General features: G+C 40.9%; 1 protein-coding gene across 12 annotated transcripts in view; it reads left to right on the forward strand.

Annotated features, from left to right (window-relative positions):
• Positions 1 to 19,720, forward strand: part of SYNE1 (spectrin repeat containing nuclear envelope protein 1) — a 270,851-nt gene that overhangs the window by 213,220 nt on the left and 37,911 nt on the right. For 11 of the 12 annotated variants that reach the window (XM_077925894.1, XM_077925896.1, XM_077925887.1 and 8 more), the window contains 7 exons: positions 912 to 1,006; positions 3,391 to 3,625; positions 4,832 to 5,026; positions 5,482 to 5,607; positions 6,094 to 6,249; positions 8,491 to 8,649; positions 8,961 to 9,127. In XM_077925894.1, the coding sequence (XP_077782020.1) occupies positions 912 to 1,006; positions 3,391 to 3,625; positions 4,832 to 5,026; positions 5,482 to 5,607; positions 6,094 to 6,249; positions 8,491 to 8,649; positions 8,961 to 9,127 (1,133 nt within the window). Of the gene's footprint in view, positions 1 to 911; positions 1,007 to 3,390; positions 3,626 to 4,831; positions 5,027 to 5,481; positions 5,608 to 6,093; positions 6,250 to 8,490; positions 8,650 to 8,960; positions 9,128 to 14,971; positions 15,170 to 19,720 lie in introns of those variants that run through there. The other variant, XM_077925897.1, reaches the window with a different exon arrangement.

Here is a 19,720-nt window from a genome sequence, read left to right on the forward strand (position 1 = left end):
TGGCTCTGTCTGAGTGTTATTTTTTCCACAGGGTGACATTGGGAGTTGGGCTGTTGTCTCCTGTTGTCCTCACTGTTGAAAGGTCATAGACTGAACTGTCAGATCTGTGGTTATTCATATATGCAGGATCCTGGGATATTTATTTTTAAAGTGGGTGGGAGGGAAATAATGCTTCAGTAGGTCAGTAACTGAAGCCCTTGGTCATTTTTTTTTAATCTATCAGGCTAAACATGCTAATATATAATTGCATATTCCTTCACCTGTAATGTGATTCTTCTGTCTCCATTTTTAAAGTCTTCCATTGTGGGAAGCTAACAGTGGAGCTTATTGCCACCAGAGGTCTCTAGGGAACAGGCTGTAAACATAACGAGGAATGCTCAGCCACGCTATCTTAAAAGTTGAAAAAACAATGTGTTTGTGTTTAGAATACAGTATGCTTCCAGGGTTTTTCCCTTTAAAATGAAGTTTCTTCCCCCTGTTGTGTAACAAAAGATTAAACAAGCAAAAGGAAAATCTTTAGCAAACACTACTTGAAATGTGTTACAGTACTCATACACCATAGAAAGCAACATACTATCATTAATATAAAAACAGGATTAAAAATTTGGTGCTCTCAGTTTTCATGGCATAGACCAAATAACCTGAAAACCACACAAAAAAACAACAACACCCAGACACTTTGATCCTGATTACTTAACTAGTCATCCAGGCTTTGGGAAACTGTACTTAGGTCAATTGGTACCAATAACCAGTTACTTTGTTTGTTTAGAGCAGTCTATTAAAAAAACTGAATTCTAAGAATACGGACTAAGTGGAAAAATTGTTTTGGAGCCAAATGCTTCAGTGTCCTTAAGCTTATTTGATTCCCCCCCCCCTTATTTTTCTTCTTTTTTAAACTTCTAACATGCTAGCTATTCCAAGCAGAGATGTTTAGTCGGCAGCAGATTTTACATTCCATCATCATGGATGGTCAGCACCTTCTTGAGCAAGGACAGGTGGATGACAGGTAAGAATGTGCAGAACTTGACTCTTTATAATTCTGCAGAATTTTTCTCTGTTCTACTCAAAGTGTCAACCACATAAAGTGCAAAATTTGTTGGATTTTCTGAACACATGCCTCTGTGTTTTTTCCTCTGAAAAAGCAGTTGCTTGGTTAGCAGTAGGTGAGCACAGGACTGCTGGCATTTTGCACACACAAATGTGTACACACTAATTCCAGCTACACCACAGTTTCCATTCTGTTTTGCTGCACTGAAGCTTCCACAGCCAGCTGGTGGGTGGGCTGAAGGGTTTTGTTGTTGATTTGTTCCCCCTGCTTTCTTGTACAACCGTTTGGACATCCAGCTGCCAACTGTGTTCTTCTTCAAATGAAAGTTAAATTGGATAGTTCATTCAGAAGAATAGCCTGGGAAATTGTCCACAGCAGCAGATAGTAGTTATACCTACTGATAGCATTTCATTTTTCCTTCCAGTTTAATGGTATCCTTATTTGTGCTAACACAAATTGCCAGGAAAAATAGGCTCCCCCCTGCCTTTTCCTAGAAGAACTTTCTTATAACCTTTACAACTAGAATACTAGAAGAGCCTTCTGGATCAGAATCCAGCCTCCATGGCCTGCAGAATGCCCCCAAGCAGAGTCTGAGCACATTAACACTCTTTGCACTTGGGATTCCCAGCAGCTAGTCTGTAGAGACATAGTACTTCCAACTGGAGTTAGTACATCCCCATGATAACTAGTAGCCATTGACAGTCTTATCCTTCATGACATGGTCTAATCCTCTTTTAACACTGTCCAGTTTTGTGGCCATCACTATCTTCTCTGGTAGCAAATTCCAAAAGTTTAATTATTCATGAAGAAGTACTTCCTTTTGTCTGTCCTGACTTCCAGCATTGAGCTATATTGGGTGATCCCAGGTTCTAGTGGTGTGAAAGAGGGAGAAAAGCTTTGGGGGGGGTCCATTTTCTCCACACCATGCATAATTTAATTATTTTATATTCCTCTTACTCAACTGAAAAGCTCCCATTGGTGAAACCTTTCCTCATAGGGGAGTTGCTTTCTTAAGGATGTCAGCTGGGCCCTGTGTGTTACCATTGTTGATCTAGTAGTCTGTCAGTAACACCTAGGGCTTTTTCTCTTCATGCCACTGTTGGCCACAGTTCCTTGTGTTCCTCTCCTGGAAAAAGTTAGTTCAGGCACAGTGATCTGAAATGGTATATTTTATTGTTGTAAGCTTCCATGGAACCTTATGGTAAAGGGTGAATAAGAAATAAAACAAAATAAATCTTCTACAGTGAAGACAGCTACCAATAATTTTTTTCCTCCTTTAGCATCCTTTTGGACTCCCTTTACAAAAGTCCAGTTGACTCTCTAATGAAGGTGAAGTTGGAAGATGTGGGAGATGTAAATGCTGGGTTTAAGCTTCTTGGGCACTGGGGAAAAATATTAGGCAACAAAAGTTCTTCTTGAATGCTGCTTTTCTTTCTGAAGTAGTGCTATGCCATTATTTTTCTTCAGTTCATTATTGCGCTTTTTAAAAACTGAACTTTGTAAGAGATCACAGTCTGACCAACTTTTGTTTATCCCTCTTTTTCCTCCATCTTACTGATATGTACAAGCAGTTGTGTGCATTGCCAAGCAGCACAAAAAGGAATAAATTTCATCAAAACACTCTTTTTCAGCTTGTGCTTTATCAATGTACTTAGGTGATTGTTCGTGTCAGTTACTCAGATGGAAAAATCAGAAGTGACCAGGAGGAACTGCTAGCTGCGGCAAACTTTGCATGTGTTGATTTCAAAAATTACTTTTGACATTCTTAACCTTCATTCAGAAGGAAGGTGGAGCAGAGTGAACCTAAAGAACAATCACAGGGATGCTTTCATCCCTAGAGTGTTGAGGAAAATGCACTTCAGTAAAAATGTTTCTCATAGAAATACTCTGGTCTAGACAAAACATACAAGTGTTTATATGCTGATAAATACTTAAGCCAAGATGACTAAATTGCCATGTCTAGCAATAAAATGGAATATATGTATACAGGACATACCAGAAGCCTGGTGGAATTTTGCGGTCTTTATAATCTTACCCTTGAACTTTGTTTTTGTTTGCTCCTCATCTGCCCTCATTGATTCTTTCAAAGAAATTTGCAGATACTCTGTAGTATCACAACGAAACCTTAGAGACAAAGGTACTGGCTATTCCAGCTGCCTTAGCTTTAGCTCCTCTGATCACACCAGAAGTATGATAATAAGACCTTAGAATTGGAGCTCTGACACCAACCAATTTTTGTTAAATTAAAGCATATCATGTTCACAGACACTACAGTTTTTGGAAGCTCTCTTGGTGCTGTTTGGCTGAATGAATCCTTCATTTTGTGCCCTTTCTTCTTATAGGGATGAGTTTAATCTGAAACTGGCCCTCCTCAGTAATCAGTGGCAAGGGGTGATTCGCAGAGCCCAGCAGAGGCGGGGCATAATTGACAGTCAGATTCGCCAGTGGCAACGCTACAGAGAGATGGCAGAGAAATTGCGCAAGTGGCTGGTGGAAGTGTCTGGTCAGACAGGAAGTGGGCTGGGCAATGTTCCTATACCACTGCAGCAGGCTAGAGCATTGCTGGATGAAATGCAGGTAAACCTTGGCAGGCCCTTAAAGTTATAAAACTGGAATTAAGTGCAATTTTTGCTGTAAGTAAAAAGTGAATACATTCATCAGTTGTAGCCGCAATTGGTATAAAATACATACAAAGGATATCATAAAAAATATCAGCCTAGCATCTGGCTGATTCCCCATTAGCCATACCTAATTGCTGCTTATTCCCCAGATTTGCTGTGAATGGCTTGTCCCAGGTGCACTTCTTTGGTGTACATCTTTAGGGAGTCCTTGAACCTTAATGCTTACCAGCCAAATTCAAATCTTATATACAGATTCATAGTGTAGATAAGTATGAAGTATTGGGAATTTGTAGTAACTGGGATAAAAGAAGACAATGAAAGGAGTCTCTCCTGCAGTTGTGCTGATAAACAGTAAAAGAAAAGGATAATAGCGCTAAAGTTCTGAAACTGAATATGGGGAAAGGGAAGGGAGGCATCAGACACTATTTCTGAAGGGTAGCTGATGCTACAGCATTCCTATATTTCAGGCATCCCCAACCTTCAGCCCTCCAGATGTTTTGGACTACAATTCCCATCATCCCTGTCCACTGGTCCTGTTAGCTATGGATAATGGGAGTTGTAGGCCAAAACATCTGGAGGGCCGCAGGTTCGGGATGCCTGCTGTATTTTGTAAGTGCTGTATGAGAGAAACTGGGAAACCGATGTAAATTGCTGAGCATTCTAAGGAAGAGTGAAATGTAATTTTTTTTTTTAAAAGGCTTTGCACATATTTTGGTAACACGTTTTCTAACTATCATTTTCAATATATGGGGTGGCCTCCCAGCAGTAGGAGGCATGTGTGTAGAGGGATAAAAGACAGAGGGGGAAGAGAGTTATTTTGGGAAAGATACAGAGAAAAATGAAAAGGATTCATAAAAAAAGAGAAGGGAGAGCAGAAAAGAAAGAGAGAGGAAAGAGAAAATAGGTTATTTTCCCCCTTTCTCCCATGCCCTGAGGAACAGCAAATGAAATTGTTGGTAGGTGCCTCTTTATTGTAGATACTACTAGTTCTTTCTTTGACATAAGGCAAGTAACTATTGCAAAAAAAAAAAAATCTTCTTTAGATAAAAAAGAATAAGAGTACTTATAATAGTTTGGGATTTACAGTAGTTCTGATCCATCAAAGAAAGTATTGTAAAAAAAAAACAGAATGATGCTAGAAGAATGTCACTGGTCTTCGCAGCTTAAAGAAAAAGTTCTCCTTCGCCAGCAAGGAAGCTACATCTTAACAGTGGAAGGAGGGAAGCAGCTGTTACTCTGTGCTGATGGTGAGACAGAAACATCCCTACAGTCTGAACTTTCAGAAATCCAGGAGTGCTGGAAATTGGCTAGCCTCAAACTTGAGGAACAGAAGAAACAGCTTACATTCTTGTTAAAAGTAAGTTTACTTAATGAATTCACCACTTCAAATAATGCTGTTTTATTATGCCTCTGTGAGAAAGACAAAGTCACTGACTCCAGCTCTGTCCATGTCTCTCTTCATAACTGCCTTCTCATATCAGGGGTTTGGGACCTGTGGCTTTCCAGGTGTTGCTGAACTACAACTCATCATCCCTGCTCATGTTGGCCGAGGTGGATAAGAGTTGGGAGTCCAGCAACAGCTAGAGAAACCCATGTCCCCCAGCCCTGCGTTATATAATGAGAACAAGATCTCATCTCTACTTTTCATGATTCTTTGCAAACTAGTTAAAACACTCGGAGTAACTTTGAGGAAGCATTGGCCAATTGCATCACCTGTTTCTTTTCTTTTTTTGCATATTCTCTGTATTCTTTCCTTGCCCGGATTCTGAAAATTACATTCATATTGTCTTTCCCCACACCCTCTCCCTTCAGGACTGGGAGAAATGTGAAAAAGGCATAGCAGATTCTCTGGAAAAGTTAAAATCATTCAAGAAGAAGCTCTCCCAGCCACTGCCAGACCATCATGATGAACTCCACACAGAACAGATTCGTTGTAAGGTAAAAACACTCCTGCATAAGGGACTCTGGCCCCAAAGGAGATGCTATATAGCTGCAATGGCATAAAAGTGGCTGCGGCAACCATTGTTCAGAAAATGAGGCAGACTAGCCTATACTGCTGGGCCACAGAGTCAAACCAGATTGGGGGGGGGGGGCCTTGATCAGATGTCCCAACATCTCAAGTTTTGCTTAAAATCAGGCCTTTAGAAGGGCTCCAGTTTTGATCAGATCAACTGTGCTGGGGGAAGGATGTTTCAAAGCCAGAATGTTTGAATTGAGCCAAAGAACCAGAACCCAGATACTTGTTTTTTGCTGCTATTATTTAGGATAGGAAGCTTTTGATAACTATTTTTATTTAATTATAATGATTTAATGTTAGAAAAGAGTTTCTCTTCTATAGTACTGCACAGAATCACCAAAAGCAAATAATAAAGGTGTATTTCTCAAATATTCCAATGCCTTATAGACTTTCTTCTTCCAATCCAGGAGCTAGAGAGTGCTGCTGAGGGGTGGACAGATGATCTTGCCCACCTAGCTCTGCTGAAGGAGACTCTGTCCTCTTTTATCAGTGCAGATGATATATCAGTTCTCAATGAGCGCATTGAACTACTGCACAGACAATGGGAAGAACTGTGTCACCAGGTAAAATAGTATAATTCATGGGGGTGGGGGGGGGGGCATTCACCATTAGGTTGCACCAAACCTTTAGGTCAGAGCAGAGAACCAGTGTGGTGTAACATCTGGAGTGTTGAGTTTAGATGTGGGAAATTTGGGTTAGAATTTCCTGCTCAACAATGAAGCTCTCTTGAGCAGCCTTGATACAGCTCCAGGAACTGCTTGAAGGAAAGTTGGTATGTATATGTGTAATAAAGAGACATAGTCCCATTGGCTGAAAAGCTTATGGGGTTGTCTTAGTCACAAATGGAGCTCTGTTGGGACTCTTTGTATGGACTTCTGTGAATAGACAGTAGACTTTCGTTGAGACTGAATCTCAGCTACATGTGCCTGCTCCCCACCCGTTCCCTTTCTTTGTGTTTGTGTATCTGTAGTTCTGTTTTGTATAATAGTCTATTGAAATTGTTCAAAAATAAATGTATAAATTGGGGACGGGGAATACAAATGGGGCTTCCATATGATACTGCTTTTGTTGTAGAAAGGTCTGAATGCATGAACAGCATGCATAACAATTGTAGGATTAGTTTCAATTTTGAGTAGAAAACAGCATCATTTAAAAATAATAATAACAAACCCTCTTAAAGCAGTAAGCAACTTCCAGTGCAATATGAGAACCAGTAAGAAGTTAAGGACAGTTGCACCAGCCCAGGAAGCCCCTAACTTTATTCATTCAATTAGAAAAAGTAAGGATTGACATGCTACAAACTTAGACTTACCAGCCTTTTGCCATCTGATGGTTATACTGTGCGCTAGAGGAGAATTTACAAGCAAGGTTGCTAGAACCACACTTTTGCTAATGCTAGTGTGTGGAGAACCGCAAAAGGAAATGGGGTATCATTTCATCTCAGCTTAAAATACACAAAAACGGGGGCCTGCTGCAGTCATTTTATGAAGTGTTCACTTCCTCAGTGGAGAAGCTTATGTAAACTCAGAAGGAGCTGCACTTATAGAAAAGATGAAACAGCTGCAGTAAGTAGGATGCCGTTAGATTGTAGTCATACAATTGTCTTGAAAAATAGCAGGGCATTTTCTCTCAAGATCTTCTTGAATCTTCCTAATCTTCCTTTAGTCTACATTTTAAGATCAAAACAGAGTACTTATGATTTCATACGCAGGGGTCATCTTGTTAAACCAGACACCTATTATTTTCCTGCTGTACTATCTCCCCAAGACTTACTGCTTATTGCTTTTTTGATGTCATCCTTCATGTCTTTAGGTATGTTGGCTAGAAAAGGACAAGCAAATCCATGGGACTTGTGGCTTGTGGGCGTATTACTTGTATATAATCTGATGCCAATAGTGGCCATATTTATGGATCGAGTTGCCAATTTACTTGCATGGCTTTCATTTTAAAAATGCCTGTTGGGCAAATACAGATTAAATTATTAGTGTGAGCAGTAAAAGTATTTCAGTCTAGATCTGCAGTGACTTAAAGTTTGCCTCAGGTCTCATTTCATGATGAAGTCTTCCTCACATGCTAAATGTTAGGATAATTTTTGTCCCCCCCCCCCCCAAATTTAAAGTATGAGTTCAAATAGCAACTCTCTGTTTCATGTTAACTCAAGGCAAAGCTAGACTGGCCTCCTATATTTATTTATTTATTTATTTTATGTATATATGTGTGTGTATGAAGAAAAAATATATACCAGTTAATTAAAACAATCTCCAAGCAGTGTACATAAAACAATATAAAATCAGCAAATGTAAAATAAAACCCATGTATACATAACTAAATTATGTATCTGGATTGGATTGATGAAATCATTTTATTTTATTTCAGCAGGCATTTAAAACAGTATAGCAAGGGTGCCTGCCTAATGTCAATAAGCAGGGAGTACCCAAGGCCTTGCTGCTGCCACACAGAAATATTGACTTGTAGGAAGGTTCTAGGACACCCTTTCAGCTTATATGGGGATGTCCTCACCTCAGCACACCTAGGACAGTAGAACAGAGCCTGTGCATAATACTGAAGACTACAGTTCATCTTTGTGTGACCTCCAGTATTTGAAGATGCCTTCCCGACTTAAATGGGATTTGATCCAGAAGTATCCTGAGATTAACCATCATCATTAAGCTGTTAAAGGAGTCGTGAAAGGTTTTGTCTGCACTTCTCTCTTCAGTGCAGAAACACCTGTACGGCAGCTCAAGGACTCTGTTTTTGTCACAGTGTGGTTTTATTTATTTATTTCCTTCTACAAATTTTTAAAGGTTTCCTTGAGACGGCAGCAGGTGAGTGAGAGACTGAATGAGTGGGCAGTCTTCAGTGAGAAGAACAAGGAGCTCTGTGAATGGTTGACACAAATGGAGAGTAAAGTCTCCCAGAATGGAGATATCCTCATTGAAGAAATGATAGAAAAACTCAAAAAGGTACAGTGCTTCTGAATTTCTTTTGTAGACCTTTCTTCAAACGTTCTCAGTTTAGACAGTTGCATTAAGCTAAGTAAGCACTTGGAAATAATCTAGTGTAATAATTTGTGTTTGTATTTCATTCTTATTATGTCATTATGTCATTGCTGCTAGGTAAGCAATAGGAAGGAACGTTGTTTTTAGCTACTGTATGATTTAAATGTTCTGCAAGGCTTTGTTGAAACAAGCATTACAAAGTATTTGTTATAGTCTTCAGCTGGAGGGTGTTGTGAATAAGCTTTATGATCTCTCTCAATCCCTCTGTCATCCAGGATTATCAAGATGAAATTGCGGTTGCTCAAGAGAATAAAGTCCAGCTCCAGCAAATGGGAGAGCGACTTGCTAAAGCGAGCCATGAAAGCAAAGCTTTGGAAATTGAGTACAAACTTGGCAAGGTCAATGACAGATGGCAGCATCTTCTAGATCTCATTGCAGCCAGGTAAAATAGATGGTGCTTGTGTTGATGATCATCACAGCAGGCTAAACATGAATTTGAAGCTTTACCTTAACCAACCATAACCCTTCTTACTTACTGTCCTTCTTTCTTGGCATTTATTCTTCATGATCCATAGTACCTGACATATAATGTCTGTGTTTGTTTTGAAATTTAATACTGGCGCTCAACCTATAACTGCGTGTGTTGTAAGGGTATCTAGGCTGCTTTCAGGCTGTGGCTTTTTTGCAGGTATGATTCAACTGTATACCTGCAAATTTAAGTTACACAATTCAAGTGCATCTGCGGCTCTTATGTAACAACCCCTGCCCCCCCAAAAAAGTTATTTTTTTGTGGGTAAAAAAAAAAAAGAACACAAGACAAGACAGTGCAGAATTAACCTGCAGCGAGTGTTTATTTACAAAATGAAACCAGTTTCTCAGGAAGTGCTTTTAGAGACAAAACAACACATCTATTTTTTATTTGTTTATTGCATTTCTATACCACCTTTATATTCCAAGGATCTCAAGGTGGTGTACACCGTTCTTCTCTTCCCCATTTCATCCTCACAACAATCTTGTGAGGTAGGATAGGCTAAGAGATGGTGACAGTGACTGGCCCAAGGTCACCCAGGGAATTTCATGGCGGAGTGGGGATTCGAACCCAGCTCTCCCAGATCTTATTCCAACACTCTAACCATTACTTCACACTAGATTTAGATTGTGTGTATGACTGCATAGGGGGGAAAAACAAGTACTCAGTCTCCATTGGTTCTATAATGAAAAGTGTGTATGCAGCTAGAGTCAGCAGTCTGGCTGTCATTGCTCTGAATCTTTGCCCTATGCTGTGCAAAACTCTGTAAGGTGTAGCCAGCCTTTCTCAAACTGGTGCCCTCCACATGTTTTGGAATCCTATGCCCATCAGCCCCAGCCAGCAGGGCCCAACAGGCAGGGATCATAGAATCATAGAATTGTTGAGTTGGAAGGGACCCTGAGGATCATCTAGTCCAACCCCCTGCAATGCAGGAATATGGAGCTGTCCCATACGGGGATCAAACCTGCAACCTTGGCATTGTCAGTATCACACTCTAACCAGCTGAGCTATCCAACAGACAGTAATGATGGGAGTTTGTCCAAAACTTTTAGAGGGCAACTGGTTGGTAAAGTCTACTCTAGCCATTGTGGCCACTTTTACACCGTTTACTCTCCTGTAAAGGTTTGGATTTTTCAAAGCAGATGCCAAGACACAGACATTAGTCTCATTATAACAGGAAGTGGTATTTCTTACAACACCTGTTTGGCTCCTCAGGATGTGGTTTTATAGAAAACAGTAGACCTAGAGCTGTACATGCATTCTGAAACCATTTTTGTTTATTTTGTACAAATGGTTTGCAGAACAGTGTCTCCAAATTTATCAATCCTATAAAGCAGTGTTTCCCAACCTCTTTTGGGCAAAGGCACACTTGTTTCATGAAAAAAATCTCGAGGCACACCACCATGCCAGATGGGGAAAGGTCACTTTTTACTTATGTAAAAAAAAATAAAAAAATAGTAACAGCATAGAAGGTAATGGTTAGGCTAGCATCCCTCTTCCAAATATGCTAGGTTTTTATTTGCAGGGACTGTTCTACATGGGAAAGCATTCAGCACTGTCATTCTCCCATCTGCCATCTGAATTGGTACTATTCTGGGTCAACTTACTCTGCTGCATGTGTAGATGAAAATGGCACCAAGTGTGGGGGAGGGGGCAGAACAGGTTTCAGATACAGGATATTAAGCATACACGTACTTCAGATTGAACTGGTTGCTTGCTTTGCAAGTTTTCATTTCCCAAATGACTGCCTTGGCAAGCGCAATACCTACCAGGCTCAATGCCGGTCTCGCGCTGCCGCTTCCCGCGCTCTCAAGGACCCGGGAGGAGGAAGGCGTGAAGGGAATCCCGAAGGCGTGAAAACCTCGCGCATGCGCAGGCCTTCCGCCTGCGACAGCCCAGTAGGCCGGCCAAAGCGAGCGGTGATGGGATGTGGGAGGGAGCTCGCTCGCCGCCCCGCGTGTGCCTATGTGGGGCACGTTACAGCCCCGTGACGTCAGCGCCACGCAGGCAGCCAGGCAGGCAGACGGCGAGAGCCCCGCGCTGGGCGGCCTCTCCTCGCCGCCGCCGCCCCGCCTCTCGCCGCCCGACTCGCCCGCCTCCCTCCAGGCAACATCTCGCGGCACACCAGGCAACGTCTCGCGGCACACTAGTGTGCCGCGGAACACCGGTTGGGAAACACTGCTATAAAGAGCAGTAGCTGGCCACTCAGTAAGTCCAAAGGCCATTTTTACACACACACACACACACACACACACACACAATCCTGCTTAGAATGCTTTCTATTGCATTCCTAATTTAACTAAATGAGTTGCTTCTATTTGGGTTCTGCTGCTTCCTCTCAAACCTCCCAAATGTTTTGCTCGATTTCAACTGTGTCATCACAGTTCAGCAGTTCATAGAAAACTGATCTGCTTTCATGAAGTCCTCAATGGTGGCTGCACCATTTTGTCAGGCCAGGGAGGCAGCTTCTCCCTCATTGCACCTTTACTGTCCATTTCCCCAGGTCAAGGAGGCTGGAGTTTAGATGGGAGCTGTTGCCTCATCAGTGAAGCAGCTCAGACTGGGAGCTTATGCAGGCACTGGAGGCTCCCCTGCTTCCTGGCTGTCAGCCAGGCCGCGACCGAAGCAGGTGTTTCCATGTGCTTGTCCCTCCTCCTGAGTAGCTCTGAAGTGCCTGCTGGCTGGTTGGAGCAGGGGTATCTGGATCCTTTGGCTCTTTGGGAACACTGCTGGAGGGTACTGTTCTTTTTGTTGCCCCAAGTACAGGCTTTATGTCACCTCATGAGAATGAATGATAGCCATTCATGCCTAGAAGGAAAAAGCAAAGACAAAATGCAGTGGAGCTAATCCTATTTAGGTATATAAAGCATATCTTGTCTTTCTCAGCTATGCCCCACATTAAAACCTGGTTATTTTGTCTCATGGAACTTTTTAGGAAACTCTCTAAGCCAGCCTAAATCTCTGTGCCATGCTCCTTCACTGGGCAGTTTGCCCTAAGCAACCATCTATGGACCTAGAGAGGTTCTGTTTTTTTGTACCATGTATATATATATTTAAATTCCATTTCATAAGGAGCCTAACTTCAACATCTGGGGTGGGGAGGAACGAGATGGTTAGAGGCACTGCAACATGTATGTCTCTCCAAATATACATGGCAATTGGTCTTTTTCACTTCTAACGTGCTAGAGGACAAGTTAGTGGTGGTGGTGGTGGTGGAGAATTGCAGCTGGGGAGAGAAGGCTTAAGCCCCACCTAGCACTGGCTATTACCCATCCTCCCCGCCACTCTGAGGTGCCTTGTATTTTCTTTTTAGAATCCTTGGCATAATTGCTAATCACATAATCATTGCAACATGTAGTAAGACCCTAAGCTTTAGAGTCCTGTTGCCAGATCTTGTGGCAGTAATTAGATGCTTTCCTTTGTTTATTTTGAAGCTGCTGCCAGTTTCTTTATGTGGTCTCCACTCCTAGCGCTATGAGAGAGGGATTGTATCTCTTTGAACACGTTCTTGAAATCCCATGCAACTTTGCAAACCTTTATCATGCAACCGTTCAATAATATTTTCTCTATGCTCATCCTTGCCATCTAACCCGTCCTTATAAGGAACCTATTGCAGTGCAACAAGTGGATTATTTTGATTCCCTTCCCCCTCACCTCTTTGAGCAGGGGCAAGGAACCTCACACTCGGGGGGCTGAACAAGGTCACCCAGACCTCTTTATCTGGCCTTTGAGACTCTTCCCAGGCCCTTCACCAGCCTCCCTCAAATTCTTTTGCCTGGTCTGGAATGTGTCCTCGGACTGTGATAAGGCCTCTCGCTTGCCTGGGTGGAGAAGTGTGTTTCTGTGTATACATCTTCTGCTTTCTCATGGCTTGAATGTAGTCTACTGCACAAGGTGAAAGTCACATCTGTTGCTCCACTCACTTTTGCCTCCAATGTTCCCACAGCTGGCATGAGGGTGTTGTGGTCCTTGGGCTCAGAAAGCTTTCCCATGCCTGTGTTTACGATATCTGTTTTTGAATCCCATTAGGTTATTTTACCTGTCTCCTCTTTCCTTGATTACCTGTATTTATATAGCAGTACACCTGCCTATGGAGATTAGTATCATACTGCCCCTTTACGGATATTCCCAAGTAAATAACAACCTTTATCCTTTGATTTTAATGGGAGTTGTAGGCCAAAAACATCTGGAGGGCCAAGGTTGAGGAAGTCTGTTTCAGAGGGTTGGCAACCCCTTTGGAACAGGGTGGGAGATGGCACAGGGAGCTGTAGGAGGGAGGAGAGGTCAGCAAAAAGTGCCTCCCTCCCCAGTCCCAAGATTGAATCCATTGCTGGATCAAATAGACTTCCATTTGTGGAGGATAAAACCCAATACAATATTGGCTACTGAAATTGGATCAGCTCACTGACTCTGAATATTGAGATTCTAGGTGATGAAAGGTGGTGTATAAAAATAAACAATACATCATAGTAAATTTTATTTTCAATTCTTTTCGTTGCAATTACTAACATTGAATTTTTCCTTATTAATAATATGGTCTGCACATGCACCTATTCTGGCTGGGGATGTACAACTTTCCATCCCAAAAGAGGTGGAAGGTTTCCCCCCAAAAGCACTTGAGAAGTACCCATTCAATTCCTGTCTCCCATTTTCCCCTCCTGCCCTGAATGCAGAAGTGCTCACCTTTGGCAAAGCAAAGTGAAAAGCAAAGAAGGCAGTGGATGGAACATAGGAACCTGCCTTATATGGAGTCAGATCACTATTCCATCTAGCCCAAAATTGTCTTCAATGCTGCATTCAGGTGCTCCCATTAGTGAATCTGCATAGGCTTAACCTCAACACTGCTGCCCTCCAGGTAAACAGCAGCAACATCACTGCCAGGAGGCTGTTGCTTCGGCTCCACCATACCAGGTGATCTGTTCTTCCACACAGCACCCCTATAAATCATTCACTTTTTGTTTTAAAACTTCCTTCGTTATATCAAAGGAATCAATCAATAAGAATCAGCTATTTTAACATTTGAAACTTACTTCCCGATTCAAAGGAATATAGTATTTCTAAAACCACCTTGTAATCCATTTGGTTGATTGGGTAGATAAAAATACAGTCAGTAAAAATAAATAAATTGACTATGATTCCCCCACCCCCCAAAAAAAAATAGAGTGTCCATGTCTATCATTTTTAAACACATTTTAAATTCCCTTGCTGTCAGTATAAGTGTTACACATGTGCTTGTGTGCCTCTCATTAATACCAATGGGACTTGCTTCAGTATGGCTGGTTTGTGCCCAAGTTTATTGATACTCATAAAATCATTAAACAAGGAACGTGCTCAGTGCCAATTTCTTTTGTATCTTTACTCAAGCTGTAGTAATCTTAAACTTATTCTGAACTTAAACTTTTTCTCTTTTCCTTACTCTCTTCGTTTTTTTAATCCCTTGCCTCTTATAGTCCAGTAGGAATTTTGTCTCTTATAAAAAGAAATCACCCCAATATTACCCATTAAAACAAGGAAAGAAACACACAATCCTCTGCTTTGTTTACAGTAACCGGGCACATTTTCTCCTGGACTGTTGGACAGTTGAGTCTACAACTGTTCAGAGTCTGCAGTGGAGTCTCCCCCCCCCTTCCCTCCCCCATTCGTGGCCTACATTCCAGGAGATCACCCTGGCACATGTTGATGAATGTAAGTTTTATTTAGAAACATGACCACTTGTCACTGCTTGGGCTCATATTATCAGGCAGTGAGTTACTAACATTTGTTGGGAGTGTGAGCGTTTTGTGTGTGCACATGGTGCTCTGTGTGGCACACTCTTGAGAAGATTTTGGACTGAATGTTCTTAATTTTTGTGCTGGAAAGCTTAATGCTGGTGTTGGTGGATTTATGGGCCGTGAAGATGGCAGATGACCGCAGTGTGGATTCAGACCTCCCTGATTGCAATTGCGATGTGACAAGGCATGTGAACATTTTGATTCATTATTATTTTTTTCTTTTATGTGTTTCTTTTCCTATTTTAGACCTTTTCCATGTTGAGTAGGTGACTAAATGGGAGCTAAGCGCTGATAAACAGATCCTTACATTTTATAAAGCACAAATGTTTGCAGTTCTGGAATGAGCAAAATGAACTGGAAACAACCACCCTGCTCATCGGAGTGACTTGCTCAGTGAAACTGTACACCTAGTTTTACTGCCAGTTAAATGCAGGATCACAAACTACACATGAGCCATAGCAGAAAATGCATTTGACTTCACAGTCTTCCATGTGCTGTAAAGAAGGCACAGAAAAGGGCAGGCATGGAGACTGGTTTTACAGAAGTATTTCAAGCAGGATATACGCTGATCCTTGCTATCAGCATTCTGAATTTATCTTAAACCACCAAAGACACTCTAAATATTACCAGCAAGCTATGCATAGCATTTTATGTGTTACTTATTTCCTAAGAGAATGTCATTATAAGTGAACCTGTATCAGAACTGCAATACAGCTTTCTCAGTCACTAGGAAATAGATGTATTATTTCTTCAATGCTTTAAGTTCTAGATATATAGTTATATTTTCTGAATCCAACTTGCTTTTTTTCTAAAGATCTTAAGATCTGTATAGTTATACCTTGAAGAATTGAAATAAAGCTGGGGGGAAATCTGAAAGAACCTTACACTTCTTTTTTAAAAAAATTAAAAAACCATTACAAGTTATTATTAGAAGCCAGCTGTCCGGCTTAATCATGATTCTATGACTTCATGATACAATGTAGTGCACTTGAATAATAGTAAATGCATGTTCAGTATAAAAATACTTTAAGACATGTATTCGTCTAAAAAGAAATATCATAGTGTTTAATGGTACCAAAAAAAATTCCCCACACATACATTCTTAAAATGATATAAAAATGCCAGATTACTTAGGATTTAAACTAGTTATTGTAATGAAAATATAATGTTACTTTTAAAGTTACAGATATTTGTTAATGAAGAATAATGACCCTGGACAATTAGATTAGAAAGTGAGCAAGGTCAAATAGTTAAGATGTGGGCTGTAAGGAATGTACAGCAAGTCACAGGGGACTTACTGTACTTGTGTATCAGGCTTGCTAAATGTATATAACCTTGGTTAAACCTATCATGTGATGATTTCAAGCTGCTATTTTGAACATGAGCTCTCTGAAGCAAGAGAAAGGACTTAGACCAAGCTTCTTAAAGCAGCATGCCCAGGGATTTTCAGAATCGCTGCAGGTTTTCCTAGAACACTGACTCCCAAGGATACTGCTGCATATTTACCTCAAAGGAGATAAACACTACTCTGTCTGCAGCTGTGCTGTGGTCTGTCTCTCACATACACACAACAAGAACTACATTCATTCCATTGTCTTTCATGACATTTTCCTGCACATCTATTTGAGTTAGTATGTGTCCTTGTTCCCACACAACTGTGTTTCCTAGATAACATGCATGCAAACAAATCCCATAAGCCCTGATTCAAGCCAGAGAGCAAAACGGCTGGAGTAAGCCCATGGACACATGTTTATTTTCCATGTTGTTTGAAGCACAAATTATGTTGCTAGGTTTAGTCAAGGGATTTGCCATTTGATGAATGAAAAGCTATTGATAGCTCTGTCATGATTTCTACTTAATCTTCTCCAAACCCAAAGCGTGTGGATATATCCCTCAGGCTTTGATACTAAGCTTACCTAAGTCAAAGCAGGTTTACAACGTGAGGTTTTGGTTCAGTTGCTGGTGTTTAAAACTTAAAAGTGTTTATTAATTCACACTTTCCTTCAGGCAGAGATGGAAAGCTGCCTGGTATGTTGCCAGAAAAACCTGCAAAAATGCCTAGAAACCCAAGTGTTTGCTTTCCCTGCCCCCCCCCCCCCCGCGAATATAGACATAAGGAAAATGCTGCAATTAGTCTCAATGCCTTCATTTATTATCTTATTTTTACTTTTAATCTGTTTTCGGTATTGCTGTTTCATATGTTAACCAACCAGCAATAGGGGAATTGTGCCTTTTTTCAATTCCTCTATAGATCTAAGTGAGTTTTTTTCTCTTCTGGTATCGCTTTATTTTTATTTCAAGGTGCACTGCTTTTAGCTCCACCTGCAATTGTGCGAATTTGCACTGTGAATGCTTTACAATTATAGGGTGGGAATGCATGATTGCGACTTTTTTGCCGCTTTGCTTTTTAATTAAGACCATCTGTGAGCATAGTAGGTAAGCCACACCCTTTCCATGCGACTGCGCAGCAGCAGCCCTAGGGTTTTCAGGCATGATGGGAAAACAATGCTTGGAGATCAGATTGGGACCTGTCAAGCTAAAGATTCTAAAAGCTGCACATGCACAGAGTGGACCTACGTATACCTTTTGGTTTAGGCTGCTCTCTCCTGACAGACTGGCACCTATTCCAGCACTTTGTGTCTGAAAAGGCAACTACAGTCATACCTCGGGTTACAGCCACTTCAGGTTGCGTTTTTTTGGGTTGTGGACCACCAAAACCCGGAAGTACCGGAATGGGTTACTTCCGGATTTTGGTGGTCGTGCACGCGCCGAATCGCAACCCGTGCGTGCGCAGATGTGGGTTGCGAACGTGCATCCCGCACGGATCACGTTCGCAATCCAAGCATCCACTGTATTGCATATACTTTTTGGAATATGTTATATTCAGAGTGCAATATCCAAGGCTCACATTGCAGGGGTGCAAGAGCCTTCAGTGAAATCCTATCTTCTGGGTACTCTCCCCACCACAACCATTTTAAACCAAATTATGCCTGCTATAGCCATCTAAACACAGGAGCCAGTTCCTAGGGGCTGTGGTCCCTTTGCCCCCCCCCAATAAAATATTTGAGGGGGTTGCCCCCAAAGTTAATGAGCATTCCCATTCAAACGGTGTGCATGCACCACACCTTGTGATCAATTATGGGGGGGGGGGGCTACCTCTTTCTTCTAAAACAGCTCCTAAGGGACCTATCAAAAAAGGTAACAGGACCGGTCCCTTCTGCACCCTGTAATTGAACATTGTAAAAACACTCTGGAATATCTTTTATCAGGAATCTGATAATTAAAGGAAAATTGTTTCCCATGGGGGGGGGGAAATCGATGTAATTCGTCTATAAGTTTGTTCATTATTTTTCTTGTTTTGAAAAGAATTGCTTCATCTAATTTTCCTTGCTAGCCTTTTTCAAGGCTAATAGGGGTGAAATTGTATGTAACATATTTTGCTTTAGAAATATTTGATAGATTTGCTGTCATGAAGAAAATGAAAGTTGTAAAATCAAAGTAAATACTTTGGGCGCATTTTGTGTGTCATTGTGACAAATAGTACTTGGTTTTCTAAATGTAACTGGATATGTTCTGCTTCTAGGTAGCATTTCTTTCAAAATCATTTAGCCTTCAGATGACTATGACATTTATGTTGTGAGAATAGCAGTTTGTTTATATAACACTCAGCCACTACCGGGATTTTGGAGAAAATTTTATAAAGCACTTATTTTATTTGTGTGTGTGTTTTAGAGTGTATATTATAAGAAATATATTGTTTTAAATTTAAATTTGAATGAGAAAAAAATACAATTTAATATAACATGCTATAGCCCTTGGAAAACAAAGTGAATTTGTATTTAGTTGCTTATGAAAGTTACGTTCCAAAAGCAGCCAAACAGAATTGTTAATTTTCTTGTTACGCACCAGTGTACTTCTAACAAGGTTTCAGTAAAGGCCCCTGCAGATTAGTAAATCTGTTCCTACTGAAGTTGACAAATGGCTGTTTGAATATGTGAACCAGCCACTTCTTTTCTCCACATGATCCTTTCCATCATGTGGAAGGTCCTGTGGAGAAGTATAAGTGCTGAAAGCCCACACCTGTTTTCTATGCAATCCTGTATGTGGGAGTAAAGAAGTACTTAATTGTACAGGGAAGAAGAAATAAGCAAAATAAATTGGCCCAAAGATTTTTAGGGCCAAGTTTTTTTTCTGTTTTACATTCAGCTTTTGTTTTGAGCTGTGCCAATGGTTCGTTGTGGATATAGCTTAACCACAAAAGACAATACACTGTTCTGCATCAATTATGTTGTTAGAGATTAAAATGTTGGCAAAAAATAGTGCAATCTTGGGTCGGGGGAAAATGCGATAGCCCCACATGAAAAGTTATGCACTGGTTAAAGAGGTCTGGATTCCCCATAACAACTACACAGTTGTTGCACTAAGAAAAAATAACCTGAAAAATTCTGAATAATAGCTCATTTCTTTGCTAATCAAGATAAAAGTTAAGGTGGCTATTATCAATGGCAAACACTACTTGGACCAAAATGGGTACCAAGAAGTCTTTTCTTTCTCTTAGCAGCACTACATTTTGAAAGAACTACTTCTACTGTAAAGAGTAGTGCTACAGTAAAAAATAATGCTACAATTCACTCTTACATCTGAAAGCATTTTGTTGTTGTGTTTAGTACTCCCAGTGTGTTCTGAAAACTGAGCTGTAGAGTCCAAGACTTCAGAAATAGGGTTTGTAGAGATA

Source organism: Podarcis muralis, chromosome 3, assembly GCF_964188315.1.
Source record: "Podarcis muralis chromosome 3, rPodMur119.hap1.1, whole genome shotgun sequence".
Taxonomy (NCBI): Eukaryota; Metazoa; Chordata; class Lepidosauria; order Squamata; family Lacertidae; genus Podarcis; species Podarcis muralis.